Source organism: Pleurodeles waltl, chromosome 8, assembly GCF_031143425.1.
Source record: "Pleurodeles waltl isolate 20211129_DDA chromosome 8, aPleWal1.hap1.20221129, whole genome shotgun sequence".
NCBI classification, from domain to species: domain Eukaryota; kingdom Metazoa; phylum Chordata; class Amphibia; order Caudata; family Salamandridae; genus Pleurodeles; species Pleurodeles waltl.
This window is the reverse complement of record NC_090447.1, coordinates 180,664,160-180,681,700: the sequence shown is the minus strand read 5'-3', so window position 1 is coordinate 180,681,700 and position 17,541 is coordinate 180,664,160. Positions and strand designations below refer to the sequence as shown.

The 17,541-nt window shown below is 45.5% G+C and overlaps 1 protein-coding gene across 1 annotated transcript in view; it reads left to right on the top strand.

The window, feature by feature from the left end:
• URB1 (URB1 ribosome biogenesis homolog) overlaps positions 1-17,541 on the top strand; it is a 683,114-nt gene that overhangs the window by 642,413 nt on the left and 23,160 nt on the right. The window contains exon 38 of the mRNA XM_069204026.1: positions 15,900-16,505. Within this exon, the coding sequence (XP_069060127.1) occupies positions 15,900-16,505 (606 nt within the window). The remainder of the gene's footprint in view (positions 1-15,899; positions 16,506-17,541) is intronic.

Here is a 17,541-nt window from a genome sequence, read left to right as displayed (position 1 = left end):
GTGTCTGCTTACCAGCCCAGACAAACTTCAGGCAATAACATCCAAGGCAGTGGTAAAAGCACTGCCACCCAAGGCTGTACCTCCACTGCAAAGCAGTGACTTCCTCCGTCTTCCCCCCCACCCACTCCACACCTGTTGGGGGACAACTTCAAATTTTTCATCCAGAACAGGTCAACATTACCACGGACCAATAGGTCCTTTCTGTTATCCAACATGGTTTGTCTGGAGCTCATTACCACTCCGCCAAACATTACCTATGGGACTATCCCACAAGCATCTCACACTTCTCAAACAAGAAGTCCAGTCCCTTCTTCTCAAAGGGGCAATCAAGCCTGTCCCCTTACAACAAGATGCAGAAGTATATTCCTTATACTTTCTCATTCCCAAAAAAGATAGTTCTCTTAGTCCTGTTCTGAACCTCAGACCATCAAACCACTGTATTCTCTCAGAACACTTTCATATGATTACTCTTCAAGACGTTATTCCACTTCTGCAACAAGGCAACTTTATGCCCGCCCTAGATATAAAAGAAGCCTACTGCCATATCCCCATCCACCCTGCTCACCGAAAATACCTATGACTTGTGGTGGCAATCAAAAATTACCAATTCAGAGTTTTGCCTTTCAGAGTTACGACTGCTCCCAGAATATTCTTAAAGTGCTTAGCATAGTCGCCGCACACCTCAGACGAGAAAACATACACCTGTTCCCTTATTTAGATGACTGGCTCCTCAAAGTCAGTACCCTACCACAGTGCCAACATCACATTCAGATAACAATCAGCCTGCTTCACATGTTGGGATTAACAATCAACTTTGTCACATTCCATCTACAAGTTCTTCAACCCAATCTTGGAGCTGTTCTCAGTGCATAGTTGGGGTTAGCATACCCAACCTAGCCAGTGTTGAATGTTTTCAGTCTCTGCTCCCCCCAGTTTCAGGAGAATCACATATACACAGTCGAGACTGTCATGCGCCTGTTAGGTCTGATGGCCGCCAGCATTGCCATTGTTTCCCAAGCCAGACTCCACATGCATCCCCTACAGCAGTGTCCATCTTGTCAGTGGTCTCAGTCACAGGGTCACCTGGAGGATCTAGTGTTAGCCATACTCACCGCTCTCTGCAATTGTGGAACACCACCAACCCGTTGAAACTGCAGCCTTTTCTGGACTCTGTGCCTCAGGTCATTCTAACCACAGATGCATCACAGATGGATTGGGGTGCTCACCTTCAAGACTTCACAGTACATGGCCTCTGGGATCTCAGTCACCAATCTCTGCATATCAACTACCTCGAGCTTCAGGCAGTCTTTCTAGCCCTGAAAGCATTTTTTCATCACCTGTCTCACAAGGTTGTCTTAATCGGCATGGACAGCATGAAAGCATGTACTACCTACAGAAACATGAGCATCACAGTCATCTCAGTTGTACCAAACCTCTCAGACAGTTTGGAAGTGGGCTCTCCACTTCCACATTCACCTGGTGGCAGAGAATCTCCCAGGAATGAACATCGACTTTGCAGTCCTTCTCAGCCGGGTGCAGCAACAAGTCCACAAATGGGAACTTCATCTGCAAGTCCTTCAAAAATACTTCCTATTGTGGAAAACTACTCAGATAGTACTTTTCACCACAGCAGAAAACACAAAATGCCTAAGTTTCGCCTCAGGGGTTTCCACAGCCTCTATCCAATGGCAACACTGTGTGGATGAACTGGTCAGGGGTATTTGCTTATGCTTTTCCACCTCTCCCTCGCATTCCATTTCTGATTTGGAAGATCAGGCAGACATCTCTCACCGTGGTCCTGGTAGCTCACTTGGGCTCATCAACCATGGTTCACCACATTTCTGGATCTCTCTAGTTCCCCATGAGAAGCTCCCCAACAGGCCAGACCTTCTCACTCAAAATCAGGGACAGATCAGTCATCCAGACACCAAGTCACTCAGCCTTGCGATATGGCTCCCGAAGTCATTGAGTTTGGTTACTTAGGATTGCCTGTGGAATGTATGGATATTCTCAAGGAAGCTTATAGACCCACAACCAGAGCATGTTATGCTGGAAAATGGAGACGTTTTGTATGCTACTGCCAACCCAAACGTATTAATCCCATTAAAGCTACTGTCCACAACATTGTTTTATTTTCTACACTTAGAGAAAGCAAATTTAGCTTACACTTCCATCTGTTTACATCTTGCAGCTATAGCTGTATATCTGCAGAACAGACAACATACTCCCTTGTTCAGAATCCCAGTCATTAAAGCTTTCAGGGAGGCCTTAAAAGGGTTATTCATCCTGGAACGTCAATATTGCGCTTAACAGGCTCATGGGTCCTCCTTTTCAGTCACTTTATTCATGCCCTCTTCAGTATCATTCTTGGGAAGTGGTGTTCTTAGTCGCTATCACATCACTCAAAAGTGTTAGTGAGCTCCAGGCCCTAACCTTGGAAGAACCTTTCTTCCAGATCCATAGAGGCAAGATGGTCCTTCGCACAAATCTGAAGTTCCTTCCTAAAGTGGTTTCCCAATCCATTGAGCTACCAATCTTCTTTTGTTAGCCTGATTCAGTTGCAGCAAGAGCTCCACACACTTTAGATGTTAAACAAGCACTTATGTTTTACATTGGCAGACCAAAGATTTTAGGAATACTAAACAGCCCTCAGTAGCTATTTCACTACCTCATAAATGCGGCCCAATATCCAAAAATACCATAACGAGATAAATAGTAAAGTGCATACAAACGTACTGTTTCTGTAAATTCTTGTGAATTCATGAAAGCCTATTATTGCATACATATTGCGATATTGCAACAATTAGTGTAAGGTGGGGTCACAGACCCTGTGTCAGGGGGCACTAGGCCCCTGTAAATAGCTGGGCAGGATTTTTTTCTGGTGGTAAACTACATAACAGGATCTTTGAATGCCAGGGTGGATGAGTTTAGCTGTTAAAGCCAATCAGATCATGAGTGGCGTTTACTCCCGGAGGGGTCACACTCTCTCTTTCAAGAATGGGGAGAACCTTGGTTTCATCTGTTCTCCACTGCTGAGACTGTGCAGTGTCAGCAATTCTCCGCATTTGAGTTTCCAAGGTGTTTCTTGCTTAGAGGCGCATTGTGATTGACGTGGAATTCAGGACTCCTGTATGCCTTTCTGACCATACCTCTTCTGCCCGAGTTGTGACCAAAACCAGGACCAAAAGGGCTCATGTCATTCTAGTGGCCACAGCTTGGGCACAACGAGTATGGTATAGAGAGCTCCTGGGCTTGAGCATCTGTTCTCTGATCCAGCTGCCCCTATGGGAGTATCTGCTGTTGCAGCATCTGGGCTGAGTTCTGCACCAAGGTCTTCACAATCTCCACCTTCATGCTTGGAGGTTGAGTAAAAACAGCTGACCGCTTTCAGCCTTCCCCCGGAACCGGTTGATGTCATTAAGGCTACCAGCTGCTCCTCGATAAAAATTGTGAATGCCTGTCATTGAGACAAGTTTGTGGCTTGGTGCAGTACACATCAATAAGACCCCCTTCAGGCAAAGTTATCTGACATTTTGTTGTGTGCTTTGTCCCTCGCATGGCAAGGCTTTGCTCTGGATTAAGTTAAAAAATATCTTTCGGTCTTTTTGCAGTTGCTGGGTCAGCCCTCATTGTTTAAACCATATGTTGTGATGTGTTTGTGAAAGGTCTACATCTGTTTTCTCCCTCTCAGTTTGTCATACCAAAGTGGGACCTTAATTTGGTCCTCACCCATTACTGTGTACTCCCTTTAAGCTGAATCACAGTTGTCCCTTGCAGATCCTCACACTCAAGGCAGTGTTCCTCGTCACCATAACATTGGTGCAGCGTGTAAATGAGCTTCAAGTTCTATGTGTCAACCTGCCATACACCACCGTCTTCCCTGGCAAACTGATTGTGCAAATGTGAGCATCCTTCTTACTGAAAATTGTGATGTTGTTCCACATCAATCAAAATATGGCCTTACCAGCATTCTTTTCTCCACCTCAGCCCTCTAAGAAGGAAGCGAAGACTCTGCAATGTGAACACTAAAAGAGCACTAAGCTTTTACATCAATCACACAGAAACCACAGGGTGGACTTTTAGCTCTTTTTGGAATTCGCCGGAGTGAAAAAAAAAAAGGCAAGGCTGCACCGAAAAGGCCCATCTCCCACTGGATTGTGCTCTACCTTAAGATCTGCTACATTGGCCAAAAGCCAACCTTCAGACGGGCTTTGTGCTTATTCCACCAGAGCCTCAGCTGCTACCATGGCGTAGGCACACAGAGTTCCAGTCCTAGACATCTTGCAGGCAGCCACTTGGGCGTCCCTCCATACGTTCATGAGGCATTACTGTCTGGATAGCCAGGTTCGCAGAGAGGGGGGTGAATTTCACCTGCTCAGTACCACAGGACTTATTGGTTTGAGTCCATTCACCAACCCACCTCGAAATAGGTAGTGCTTTGGTATGTATTGAAAAGGTGAGGAATCTGCAGTTAAGTCTCCATCAGGAGAACAAGTTACTTACTTTCTGTAAAGCACTTTGTAGTAGAGTGGCTATCTAAGCGCAGATTCCTCACCGACCCTCTCATCCTCTCTGTTCTGATTATTGGACTCTTTCCATTAACAAGATTCCAAGACTAGGAATGTGCACACTGGTTAAATCCAGTTTTCTGTTGTGGCTCTGCGTCTGGGGTTGTCGACAACCTCAAAAGCAGCTGACATCAGAGCACAGGAGTGGCGCCTGTATAGGCTCTGCATGGCATTTCCTGATTCTAACTGCATCCGTGCAGAGCTGCACAGCACCACCTACCGGTGTGCAGAGGTACTGCTGAAATGTTTCCAAATCCAGTCTGATGCCTGAGAAATATTCAAAAGGTGAAGAATCTGCAGTTAGATTAAATCTCTACCATAGGGAGCGTTACCAGTGGTAAGTAATTTGTTCTTTACAGCTTCTTACAAGATTGCCTAATTCTGGAGCTAACCCTAGAATCCCTTTGTTAATGGACAGTTCCATCCAGTCTTGTCAATAGGCAGCCTTCTTAGGCCCCTTGGCCCCAGATGACCTTGATTACTGCTAACTCCTTGCAAGGCTCGGAGGCACACCAACAGCCTTAGACTATTGGGGCTGTTTAGACACAAGAAAATCTACAAGGCAACATTAATAGGTTTTCATAAGCAACTTGTGTGCCCTGTACTGCCTGTCTAAACAGGTGTGGATACCATCTTGACCTAGAAGCCAGTGATCTCACACATTGGGCAATAGGAAAAGGAATATGTCTTTCAACAGCTTAGAGAATGAGAACCAGATGCAAACTTTTAGTCAACCGCGAATTGGAAGTCCGCTCCAAAGATCTAGATTAAATCTTTGATAGTGGAGGTTTTAATTAGATTGATCTTTTTTTGATGACTGCAGACCAGAAATGTATTCTCTTCTATTCAAGACAATGGGCATGATTTAGAACTTGGCAGATGGGTTACTCCTTCATAGCGATGACGGAGATCCCGTCCGCCAAAATCTAAATCCCATTGTAGTCAATGGGATTTAGGTTTCAGTGGACCGGATATCTGTCACCGTGGTGACAGTGACCTGTCCGCCAAGTTCTAAATCAAGCCCAGTATCTACTCCAGAGCTCTTCAACATGCGTTCAGTCTCAGTAACATATATATAGTCTGCATTACACCTTCCCACATTTGCCATTGAATTCAGTAGTTGCTCTAAGATTACGCAAAGCTTAGCAACTGTTGCATACTTATAGTCTAGTCAGTCCCTGGAAACTTCTTCAAGGAGAGCTCATCACGGAGAACAAGAGGAGTGTTTTTTCATCCTACTATGCAACTCTCAACTTTAAAAAGGGAATCTTTAGAGATTAGCTTTTGCCCAATCCATTTTTTAATCTGAGGTTCATGACATTCTTCTTCCTGCTACACATCCATGTACCAGAGCATTGTATTCTAGCACTTGGACTGCATCTTCTGCATAGTATCAGGGTGTTGAGTGCTAGCACTTGGGTCTGTTTATTCTACATAGTATCAACATAGATGTATTTATTCTTTGCAATCTGATCTGAGTCTCAATCTGAGGTTTGCAGCTGAAAAACATTTGGCATGGTTAACTCGTTTGTAGCAGCTATTTTGGCATGTCTTTTCTCCCATGATTAGTGTCTCTATTTAACCTGTTGGTCTTGGTTCAGTTACACTGAGGGCTCCAGAAGAAGTTTCCTCAGACCCTCTTTTTCTGTTGGGGTCAGCCATTTGAGCCCTTTCATTGGTGAAATCTAAGATTTCTTACTTGGAAATCAACCTTTCATCTTGCCTTTATTTTAGGTTGATGAGTGAGCAAACTTCAGGCTGTCTCGGCTCCTCCTCTTTTTACTACATTTTCAAAAGACTAGGTGGTTTTCAGTTATCTTCCTAAATTCACAGGTGTTTCTTTTTCCATCTTGCAGACAATATTCATGTAGGTTTTCAAGGATCTCAGTTAAACAAAGATGGCTCTAGGTAGATTTCCCTTGTGGTTTACTATCTTTATGTTGTCTTCAAACCTGCATTGGAAGGCTTCAGGACCCATTCAACAAAGGCTATGATTGCCACCTTTACTCTCTCCATGGGCACCTTTATGAAAGCAAGTTGCCACTTTTACTCTTTCCATGGGCCCCTTCATGAAAACAATCTGTAATGCTGCATCTTGGTCCTCAGTATGCTCCTTAATTATTTAATCATCTAGTTTAGAAGAAACAGTCACAGTTTGATGAATCAGTTGTGTAGTACTTCTTATTGTAAGGTGTGAAAAATCCCTAGCCCACCTTCTGCAGGCCAAAAAGTAATGTATTGATCTGAAGGAGCAAGTATCCATTAGAACGGCAAGTTACTTAGGGCCTGATTTAGATCTCGGTGGAGGGGTTACTCCGTCGCAACGGTAATGGATATCACGTCTGTCAGAATTTAAATACCATTGTTTTCTAAGGTATTTAGATTTACGAGGATGATATAGTCATCATTGTTGTGCAGAGTAACCCCTCTGCCAAGATCTAAATCAGGCCCTTAGTCAAGAATGAGTTGTGATGGCTACAGAAGCTAATACAGATTCCTTACCACCCTCCAACATTCCCTCTCGAGGTAATAGTTCTGTTTGGTTGTTTTCTTTAACTCCAACCACATTCCTGGGCACTCAGAAAATCTTGGGCAAAATTTGTCACTGCTGCTCAAAGCCCCAAACCGTATAATAAAAGAAAAAGGGAATGTGAAAACCACTACCAACCCAAACTACTACCCAAGGACCCTCAGGAGTGGGGAAGCACTAGGACACCAAAGGTAAGTAGGTAGGATTCCCCTGGCGCCTTAGGACCTTGGGTGGTAGTTTTGGTTGGTAGTGATTTTCCCATTCCATTCCATTGTATATGGTCCCCTCCCCCACCCTATAGGGGCCCATGTTATTTTATGATTTTACTTACCTGTTCCTGAGTATCATTTTGTATGTGCAGGTCTCTGGTTAGAAGATATACCAAAGTTTGTCTTGTGTTTAGGGTGTAATATATAATACATTATTTTTCTAACACTGTTGTGGTTCCTTCCTATGTGTACATTACTGACGGACGTGTGTGGTATCTGCAATTGCTTTCTGGATAAGCCTCAGCTACTCTCCACAGCTACCCTTTGAGAGTTCTGATCATCTAGAACCTTTTACACTATCACTAAGGGTTGCCTGGACTCCCTGCAAGGTGCCTCACCTATATCTGTACACCATATACTGAGCCAGCCTCCTATATTGGTGGTGCAGCGGTTGGTATAAAGACTTGCATTGCTTTACCACTTGGTCATAGGTGCTGACTTGGGTACATACTTTACTTTTTGTAGATTGGTAATTGTTTCTAAATTTTGGGATTCTGTGTCAGGGGTCTAGCATAGCCTTTTCTCAAACCCCTCAAAAGTTTAGAGCACTAGGGTATTGGCAGGTACACACACACACTACACTATTACCATGTCTTCATTTGATGGAGCTGATCAGGCTCAGGAGTCTAGGTACAGTGGCCTTAAGTTTCAGAAACTTAGGACCCTGTGTAGAGCAAGGAAACTGAAGACAGGTAGCCACCCTACTAAACCTTATAGAGATGCTCATTCAGTATGACCTCCAGAATCCTGAAAAGCAGGGAGACCAAGGTGGGAGCACAACTACTACTACTACTACTCCCACTAGTGTCCATAGCAGCACCACTAGTAGTAGTACCACAATCATGGGTGTAGCTGAGTTAACCTTGGGTACTGCAGTGGACTCTGGCCTAGTCAGAGAAATCACTGGGGCTGCTATCAGAGAGTGGCAGTGACCTTGCCACTTTGGCTGCCTGGTCTCCTAATATGAGGAAATACAGGCAGCACATGGTATTGAGGTAGACGCTTACAGAGACACAAGTGCAAGAGTCACAATGGTGACTGAAAAAGTGGTGTCACCTGAGCAGATGCTACTTGGGCACACTTACCAAGTAACTAACACAGACAACATCATTAAGTGCCACCCCATGGCAGTGGTTATTTCAGCTGGTTAGTTTACTGGCCCTTAGCAAGTTGTATCTTCATCCATTCCTGTAGAGTGTCTTATGGGCAATGTTTTGGTGACTTCAGCATGGACTAAAGTGGAGTTGCAGGCCCATGCAGCAATGCTGGACATCCCTGAGAGTGTGTTTGTGGCAACCAAAGCACAGTTCGAAAGGCAGGGAGAACAGGAAGCATTGGAGCCTGGAACAATGGCCCAGGCAGCTCCTAAGAAGAGAGGTAGGGAGTAAGAAGTTATCTTCCCCCAAGACTTCATGTGAAGATCAGTCTCCTCAGGGAGATGATCTTTCTCTTGTGAGCTTTTGGGGGCGGATGGACCCTCTAGGGAGGAATTGAGCCTGGAGCAGAAATCCTGCCCCTCTCTTGAAGGCCTCAGACAGCAAGCTGCTGCAGAAGAGGCAGGGGATGTCAGTGGATCCCATACGTTTCACTAGGAAAATGTTCTCCTTTACTGTGAGGCTAGGGAGCCCAAACCTGGAGCTACAAAGAGGTTGGTCATTCCTCAGAAGTTTAGGCAAAGCAAGACTTGGGACAGGCTTGTTCCACACTTTCACTGGCCCCACGTGTCTGAAGACACCAAGGAGTTTTGTCGCTGCTGTGTCACCTGCCAAGCCAGTGGCTAATCGGCTGGCAGTACAAAGGCCCTCTTTATTACACTACCATTGGCTGGGGTTCCCTTTGAGAGGGTAGGGATTGACATTGTTAGTCCCTAGACCATCCTGCTGTCTGCTGCCATAGGGTCCTCCTGACTTACCTACAAAGGTTGGGTCCCTTGGACCTTGCTGGTCCCCAAATCCTGCAACACTTTGTGCAACACTTTCTTGCAATTGCTAAGGTTTGTTGGTGGCCCTGCTGACCACTGACCCCACCTGCAATTCGATGACCAGTGTGGGACAGAGCTTGGATGACTCCTGGGATCTTCCTGCATCACCTGGACACCACAGCTGCATTTCCACGACAGCCGTCCCTCAGGAAAGCATCTTCAAGGAGGGTGGGCATTACCCTTTTGCACCCCATGGGCATCTCCGAGTGGTCTGGACTCTGTCCCCTCTTTCTTTAGGTCGTCTTCGCCTGGAATCCACTCCTGGGTTCCACCGACCTGGTCCATGGATTATGACAGCAGCTGGACAACCAAGGTCCCCATTTACTTCAACGGAAGGCTCCGGCACACCTTCACCGCTATGCACCTGCGCTCCTTGGTGTAGTTACTCCACATCTCTGGGTATCTATGGGTGGGGGCACTCTTGAACCTCCCTTGTCCAAACGGGTTTCCTCGGGGTCCTCTGGGAAGCGTCCTAGAACACGAAAACTCTCCCAGGTTATCCAAGGACACTGACCTGGGGTAACATTACTGCGCACAGGCACCTGGGGAATCCTCGCTACTTACCTCTGGTGTTTTAGTGCTTCCCCAATCCTGAAGGTCTTTGGATGGTAGTCTTTGTTGGTAGTGACTTTCACATCCCTTTTTTTTGTATATGGTTCGTCCTCCCCTTAGGGGCCCATGTTATTTTATGCCTTAACTTACTGTTTCTACTTACATTTTTGTGTGTATATATCTCCTGTTAGGAGATATACCAAAGTTAGTTTGGTGCCTGTGTTTGAATAAATAATACATTATTTCTCTAACACTGATATGGTTCTTTCTTGTGTGTACATCACTGACTGACCCATGTGGTATTTGCAATTGCCTTACACCCTCCCTGATAAGCCTTTGCTGATCTCCACGGGTACTCTTTGAGAGGTCTGGTTATCTGGAACCACTTACACTATCACTAAGGGTTGCCTGGATTCTGTACAGGGTACTCACGTATAGGTGTACACCATATACTGAACCAGCCTCTTACAATTCCCACACGCTGTGGGATACAATTGTGAAATGCTGCCACAGGTCCTGGAGGAGGCCGGGCTGTACTTAGTCAGGCTGTTGCCGATGGGAGAAACGCACCCCCACCCCAGGCCCAGTTGGCAGGTTTTGTGGATAATCAGAAGGGGCTTCTTCCTCCCGTTCAAGAATACCCCTCCATGCTTGCCACCATCCTACGATCAGATGATGGAGGATTATTTGTTCCTTCTCCGCAAGGAAGTTACAGATCTCTTGGCCAAGGTAGCCATAGAGAGGGTTCCAGTGCCAGAAGTAGGCTGTGGTTGCTATTCCCACTACTTTTTGGTCCCCAAAAAGGGTGCCCTATCCTCTTCCTTCGATCCCTCAGTCTCTTCCTCAAGAAGAAGTTTAAGATGCTCATGTTGGCCCAGGTCTTGTCTGCCCTGGACACAGTAGACTGGATGGTAGCGTTGGACTTCCAGGACACTTATTTTTTAGATCCCCGACCTGCATGTCCACAGACATTACTTGCGGCTCATGGTAGATCACAAGCACTTTCAGTTCACCGTGCTCCCCTTAACAGCACCCCTCGGGTGATGGTGGTGATTGCAGCTCATCGGCGGACGTCAGCGGTTTCAGTCTTCCTCTATCTCAATGACTGGCTGTTGAAGGCGAGTTCCCCCCATCCTGTTATCTCCCACCTCTAGACTACGGTGGACCTCCTGTGTGAACTGGGATTCACTTTAAACGTGCCAGTCACACCTGACTGCCTCTCAGACACTCCCTTTCATCGGAGCTCTTTTGTGCACAGTGTGGTTTCGGGCTTCTCCCCCCAAGCGGAGCATCCAAGATATTAAGGCTGTGATGCCGATGTTTCAGCCTTTATCCTGGATTTCGGTTACAAAGACTGAGGCTGCTGGGCCTCATGGCCTCCTGCATCGTGCTGTTGACACATGCCAGATAACGTATGCAGGCTCTGCAGTGGAACCCGAAGTTCCAGTGGATGCAGCATCAGGGGACTCTATCTGGCAGGGTCGAGATCTTGGAGGGAACTGCAAAATATCTTCAGTGGCAGTTAAACCACGTTTGGGACAGAGGCAGATTCCTCTCCCTTCCCCAATCAGATCTGACTGTAGTGACAGATGCATCACTCCTAGGATGTGGCGGCCGTCTGGGAGAGGTGGAAAACAGAGGCTTCTTGTCTCCAGCAGAAATGGGACTCCACATCAACATGCTGGTGCTTTGTGCGTTCCAGCTGGCATTGAAAGCCTTTCTTCCCTCTATCAAGGGAAAGATGTTGCAGGCTCACGGACACCACCACCTCCATGTGGTGCTGCAACGGGCAGGGAGGGGTGGGGTCGTGGACCCTTTGTCAAGAGGCTCTGCGTCTCTGGACGTGATTGGAACATCAGGACATAACCCTGGTGGTTCAACATCTGGCGGGCTCTCTGTACGCCACAGTGGACAAACTTAGTTGAAAGTGGCTAGCGGATCACGAATGGCATCTACATCTGGAGGTGGCGCAAGGTCTCTTTCAGGAGTGGGGGGGGGGCTTGGTTAGATATTTTCGCCTCCCTACAGATCGTGCAGTGTCAGCAGTTTTGCGTGTTGGAGTTTCCAAGGTGGCTACCACTCGGAGATGCTTTTCATCTTGAGTGAAGTTCAGGCCTCCTCTACACCTTTCCACCAATACCACTCCTACCCAGAGTTCTCAAGAAGATCAAGAATGACTGGGCTCAATTCATCCTGTTGGTTCTGGACTGGACAGAAAGAGTCTGGTATCCCACGCTGTAGAGCATGTCCAGCTATCCTCCGATCAGCCTGCCCATTCGGGAGGATCTTCTGTTGCAACAGCAAAGGAGGGTTCAGCACCCGAACCTGTCCACTCTCCACCTTCTGCGTGGAGATTGAGCAGCAGCAGTTGACAGCCTTTGACCTTCCTCCCAAAGTCTGTAACGTAATCTTGGCAGCCAGGCGTCCCTCCAGCAAAGTGGTATACAACTGTCATTGGAAGAAATCTGTGGCATGGTGCACAGGCAAGTCTGTTGACACCCCTTTATGCCCACTCTCTGAGGTCTTGTTGCTCATTCTGTCCTTTGCACAGCAGGGCTCTGCTCTGGGCACTTTTAAGGGATATTTGTCTGCTATTTCTGCTTTTTTGCAGTTGCACGATCAACCATTTTTGTTTGTCTCCTATTGTACAGTTTCCTCAAAGATCTTACACATCTTTTTTGTCCATCCTCCATCTCTATTCATTATGCCCCAATGGGATCCGAATTTGGTTCTGACTTTTTTTTATGTGCTCTCCTTTTGAGCCTCTCCGTAATTGTCCTCTCAGGCTTCTCAAACTGAAAACAGCCTTCCTTGCGGCCATTACATCTGCCCACAGACAGACAGAGTGAGTGAGTGCAGGCATTGTCATCTAAGCCGCCCTACCTTACGGTTTATCCTGACAAAGTGTTCCTTTCCACTAGGGCCTCTTTTCTGCCAAAAGTGGTCACACCCTTTCATGTAGGCCAATCCATCACCTTGCCTACTTTTTATGCATCTCTGCATCCTTCTAAGGAAGAGGAGAGACTCCACCACCTGGACCCAAAAAGAACGTTGGTGTTCTACCTTGATCACACGAGAGCTCTGGGTGGATGATCAACTCTTTGTAGGGCATGTGGGTGCGAAGAAACATTGGGCAGTGCAGAAGCAGACCATTTCTAGATGGGGTCGTAGTCTGCATTAAGATCTGCTGCACACTGACCAAGAAGCAACCCCTCAAGGGTTTGCACGCTCATTCTACCCCAGCTAAAGGTGAATTAGCACACGGAGTTCCAGTCCTGGACATCTGCCAGGCACCAATGTGCGCATCTCTGCACCCATTTACCAAACACTACTGCCTGGACATTCTGGTCTATAGAGGTGCGCACCACCTGCAGGGCATTCTAGGAATCTGCAGCTGGAAGTCCCTATCAGAGGGACAAGTTACTTACCTCTGGTAAAGCGTTATCTGGTAGAGAACATATCTAGCAGCAGATTCCTTACTGACCACCTATCCCCTCTGCTCCCCAAACTGATTTATAGGGGCAGGGACTCTCCTTTCAGGGCATTAGTTTTGACACACCAGTAGTCAGTGTATCTTCATGGATCTGCATTTCTGGCATGGAAAGTTGTGAAAAGAAACTGACAGTGCACCTGGGTGGCGCCTGTATAGGACCCACAACATAATTTCTGGTGCAGACGACGGACGCAGAACCGATTGATGCCACATACTGGCATGCAGGGGTACTGCTCACAAAAATCTTTTGGTTTCAATCTGATGCATGGGTAGAATTCACAGGTAAGGAATCTGCAGCTAGATATAGTCTTTACCAGATAATGCGTGACCAAAAGTAAGTAACTTGTCAGTCATTGACCCAATGGCTACAGTTAAGGATTGCTTGTCAGCCCTTTCAGCTATTAACGTTTCCTTGATCAGCCCTCTCTCTTTAAATCACTGGTTGTGATGCGTTTTCTAAAGCACCAGACACATACGTTCCTCTCAGAGCCTTTCATTACCTCTCAAAGTCTAGTCCTGCCATTTCTTATGCGTGCGCCATTCAAGCATATGCAGTTTGCTATGGATTCTGACCTGCATGACAGTCTTTCTAATTGTCATCACTTTTGCGTGCCATGTGAGTGAATTACAGGCATTCTTTGTGCAACCTCTCTACACCTATTTCTTCCTGAGAAAATTGGTGTTGAAGACTCTGGCTGCTTTCCTTCAATTGGTGGTATCACCTTTCTAAGTTGGTTAAACGATTACTCTGACAGTTTTCATTCGACCTCAAAAGAAGAGGCGAGACTCCATCAACTTGACCCTAAGAGAGCTTTGAGTTTTTATATTTAACATATGAGACACCACCATGTGGATGATCTGCTCTTTATGGGGTACACTGGGACCAGGAAAGGCAAGGCAGTGCAAAAGTGGAGGTGGATGATCTGCTTTAAAAATCTGCTTTGACTGGCTAGCAGTGAACCCTCAGAAGACTTTCAAGCTAATTTTGCCAGCGCTGCTAAAACAGCATTGGCAAGGAGAAAGGAAGTTCTGGATATCTGCCAGACTTTTATGTGACCATTAGTGCACACACATTCACAAAATACCTCTGCCTTGACAATCAGGTCTAAAGGGAGGGCTGTATTGTGCGCTTATTAGTGCGGACAGAAGGTACATAACTTGTTCTGTTAGGTGATACATACAAAAACCCTGGAAATACAATACACTTCAAAGATAAGCAATTACACCTGCATAATCCTTTGGGATATTGTAAATGTAACCAATCAAATGTGTTGTTAAAGTGTAAGGGCCGGGACTGAGGTGTACAAAGTTGAGTAGTGGTCAGACACAGTCCAACTCTTGTCTGAATCAGGATGGTGAATGTGACCCAGGTGAGCTCTGACTATCCCATTACACCTCTTAATCTGTGTTGTCTCTGCATGTTATATTCTAGTGGTTTGTCTTCTTTATTTCTGTATTTTAGAGTTGATTACTTTCTCGTAGTCTGTATGTTGACTCCTTTATTGGAAGAGATTCCTAGTCTCTCCAGTGTTTTACAATAAGCGGTGTATTTTTGGTGCCTCTGGCAGTGTGTATCTCTTCCCTAAATTTCAGGAGCTTTCTTTTCACAACGTTCAAGCTCTTTTTATTACCGAGGTCCCATTCAGTAATTTCCTTACTTGACATTAACCTTAAAGGTTTAACATTATCAGATACAGTTTTCCATGATCATCTGAGACATTTTCTGAGAATTGCTGTGAAGGAATCCATAATCACATGTGTTGTATTATTTGTAAACCTGCGTTCCCTAAGGGAAATGCTGATCTTATATAACAAAATAAGTAATCCAGTCACAAATAACCTGCATGAACATTTGAGTAGGACAAGAATTTCCTCGTGTCCAGGTGGCTACAGTTATCACGTAACGCAAGTTGCAAAATACCTGTGTTCAAGGTAGGGGGAGAGGAGCAGTGTACATAAATGACCGCTTTTGATGTATCCCTGATTGGGTAGGTCAGATCACTGATACAGGTGCCATCTAGTGAAACCTATTCGTCCCTCTGTATTTATGCAAGTAGAAGGTCTAGAACATAAATTTGGAGTTGAGCTTCATGGTGTTGCCTACAGATGTCGATAGGAAGAACAACTGGAATTGAGCTGGAAAGTCTTGCCTGCTGTCTTGTATTCTCATTCAGCAAACTGGATTATTACAGTTATGTGTCTATTAGTCCCTAACCTATGACATACTGGCCCAGACATGTCCAGTACCTCTGTTTAGGGAAATGGTAGAGGAATCCACAATGTCACGTGTCATGACCATCACAGATTCATGCAGCTGTCAACAATTAATAATAATACATTTCTGGTAGTCCGGTGATGGTTATAGCAATATAATGTTTGGAGTTGGATTGGTGCCTGTTTGCTTATTGGTAGTGCTGAGTTTCAGTGAAATAAGTGTGCACATTGTTTCTAGTAGAGGATGTTGAAAGTATTAAAGACTAATTCATATGGTTTTACCATTTTGCAGAAACCATAAAAGAGAAAAACAAGCCTCATGTTCTAGGATGGTCATTGACTCGCCAAAGTCGGAAAAAGGTGAACGTAGACTTAGAGGACAAAGTAGATGAACAGAAGAATGATACTCTTCTGGAAACATGTCAAGAACACTTGGAAATTATATTTCTTTACTGGGAGCCTACTTTCCCGTCTCTGTCTACAAATCTTCCTGCTAAGCAGGATGGAATAGAAGAGTCACAGGAGGAAACAGTAGGCCTTGTGTGTACAACTGCATATGTCGTGGTCAAGTGGGTGTTAAAATGTATGGCTACACACACCATAAATTGGCAAAATGTTTTTGAGATATTACAGTGGCTTAAAACAAAGATATTGCCTCATGGTGCTGTGACAGACGAGATTCTGAGAGACTGTGGACTAAAAAGCGTTCTTTTTAAGATTTATAACCAAGTCAACAATGCAAGTTGTATGAAGACCCTCAACTTTGGTGCCCTCCACCTATTTAACACGGTGATGATCCAGCTATTGGAAGCGCAAGGAATACAACACCACCGTTTTCATGAAGCTTTGAAGGAATTATGCCAACGTGCTGGAAACGAGGAGGACGACAAAAAGAAAGGTGACTTAATTTTAATTTTCTTTAAATTAACATCCTTTTAGATGTCAATAGTTAAAAATTCGGAAGACTGTTTTAACACATTAAAGTTTGAGTGTGCCTTATAAAATGTTTCTACTGGAGATTTATTTTCTAGGCAGTTTGATAATCCAAGTGATTTTTCGTAGGCAGCTAGTCTGGGCAAAATGCGAAATCAACATTGATAGGCTCCAAAATGTGTTGCCCTACATGTAATTTATGGCAAACTCTTTTTTTTGCCCCTTTTTTTTTATTTATTTATTTATTTATTCATTTATTGTAACAACAGACAACAAACAGACAAAATCGCCCGTAAGCCCACACAATATAAGGACAAAGGCATTGATAACTTGATTCAACCACGAAATCTCGCCAGGCACAATCAGCGCCAAATGTCTCTAGGCATCCGTGAATTCTAGCAGGCAAAGTCCAGTAACAGTATCAAATGTCCATATGTGGACAGCCCGCATCCGAGCCATCCTCAGCAGCCCGCGAAGTCCAAAGGCAAACCCTGAAGAACACTCAACAAAGGAAGGAAAAAAAGAAAGAAAAAAAGGGGAAAGCACAAACACATAGGAGGCCGAAAGGAATAGTCAGCACCATCAGCAGTCATTCCACTCAATAACCACATTCAAAAGCGAGGACCTATCCAATGTCTCAAGATATCCAGTCAGCAGAGAGGCTCCTTATTGAGACACAGACGCAAGATAGGATCTGAAGGGTGCCCAAATATCTTGTGGTCTAGAGCCCTCCGGCACCAGTTCCCAGTAAGTTGTCAATTGCTCCTGGCAAAACACAGCATCTCACAGCCAGTCTGAAATTCGAGGAGGTCGACCCCGGCCCTAGCAAATTGCCACCCTACGCTTTGCTAACAGTATCAGCATACCAACTACTCGCCGCACCGTCAACGGCACCCCACTCACCCTACCCAGCAGCGCCACTACAGGAGACGGAGACAGCTCCAGCCATGTCATCTCGGCCAACGTGTGAAAAGCCTTCCTCCAGAAGTCATATACTTCTG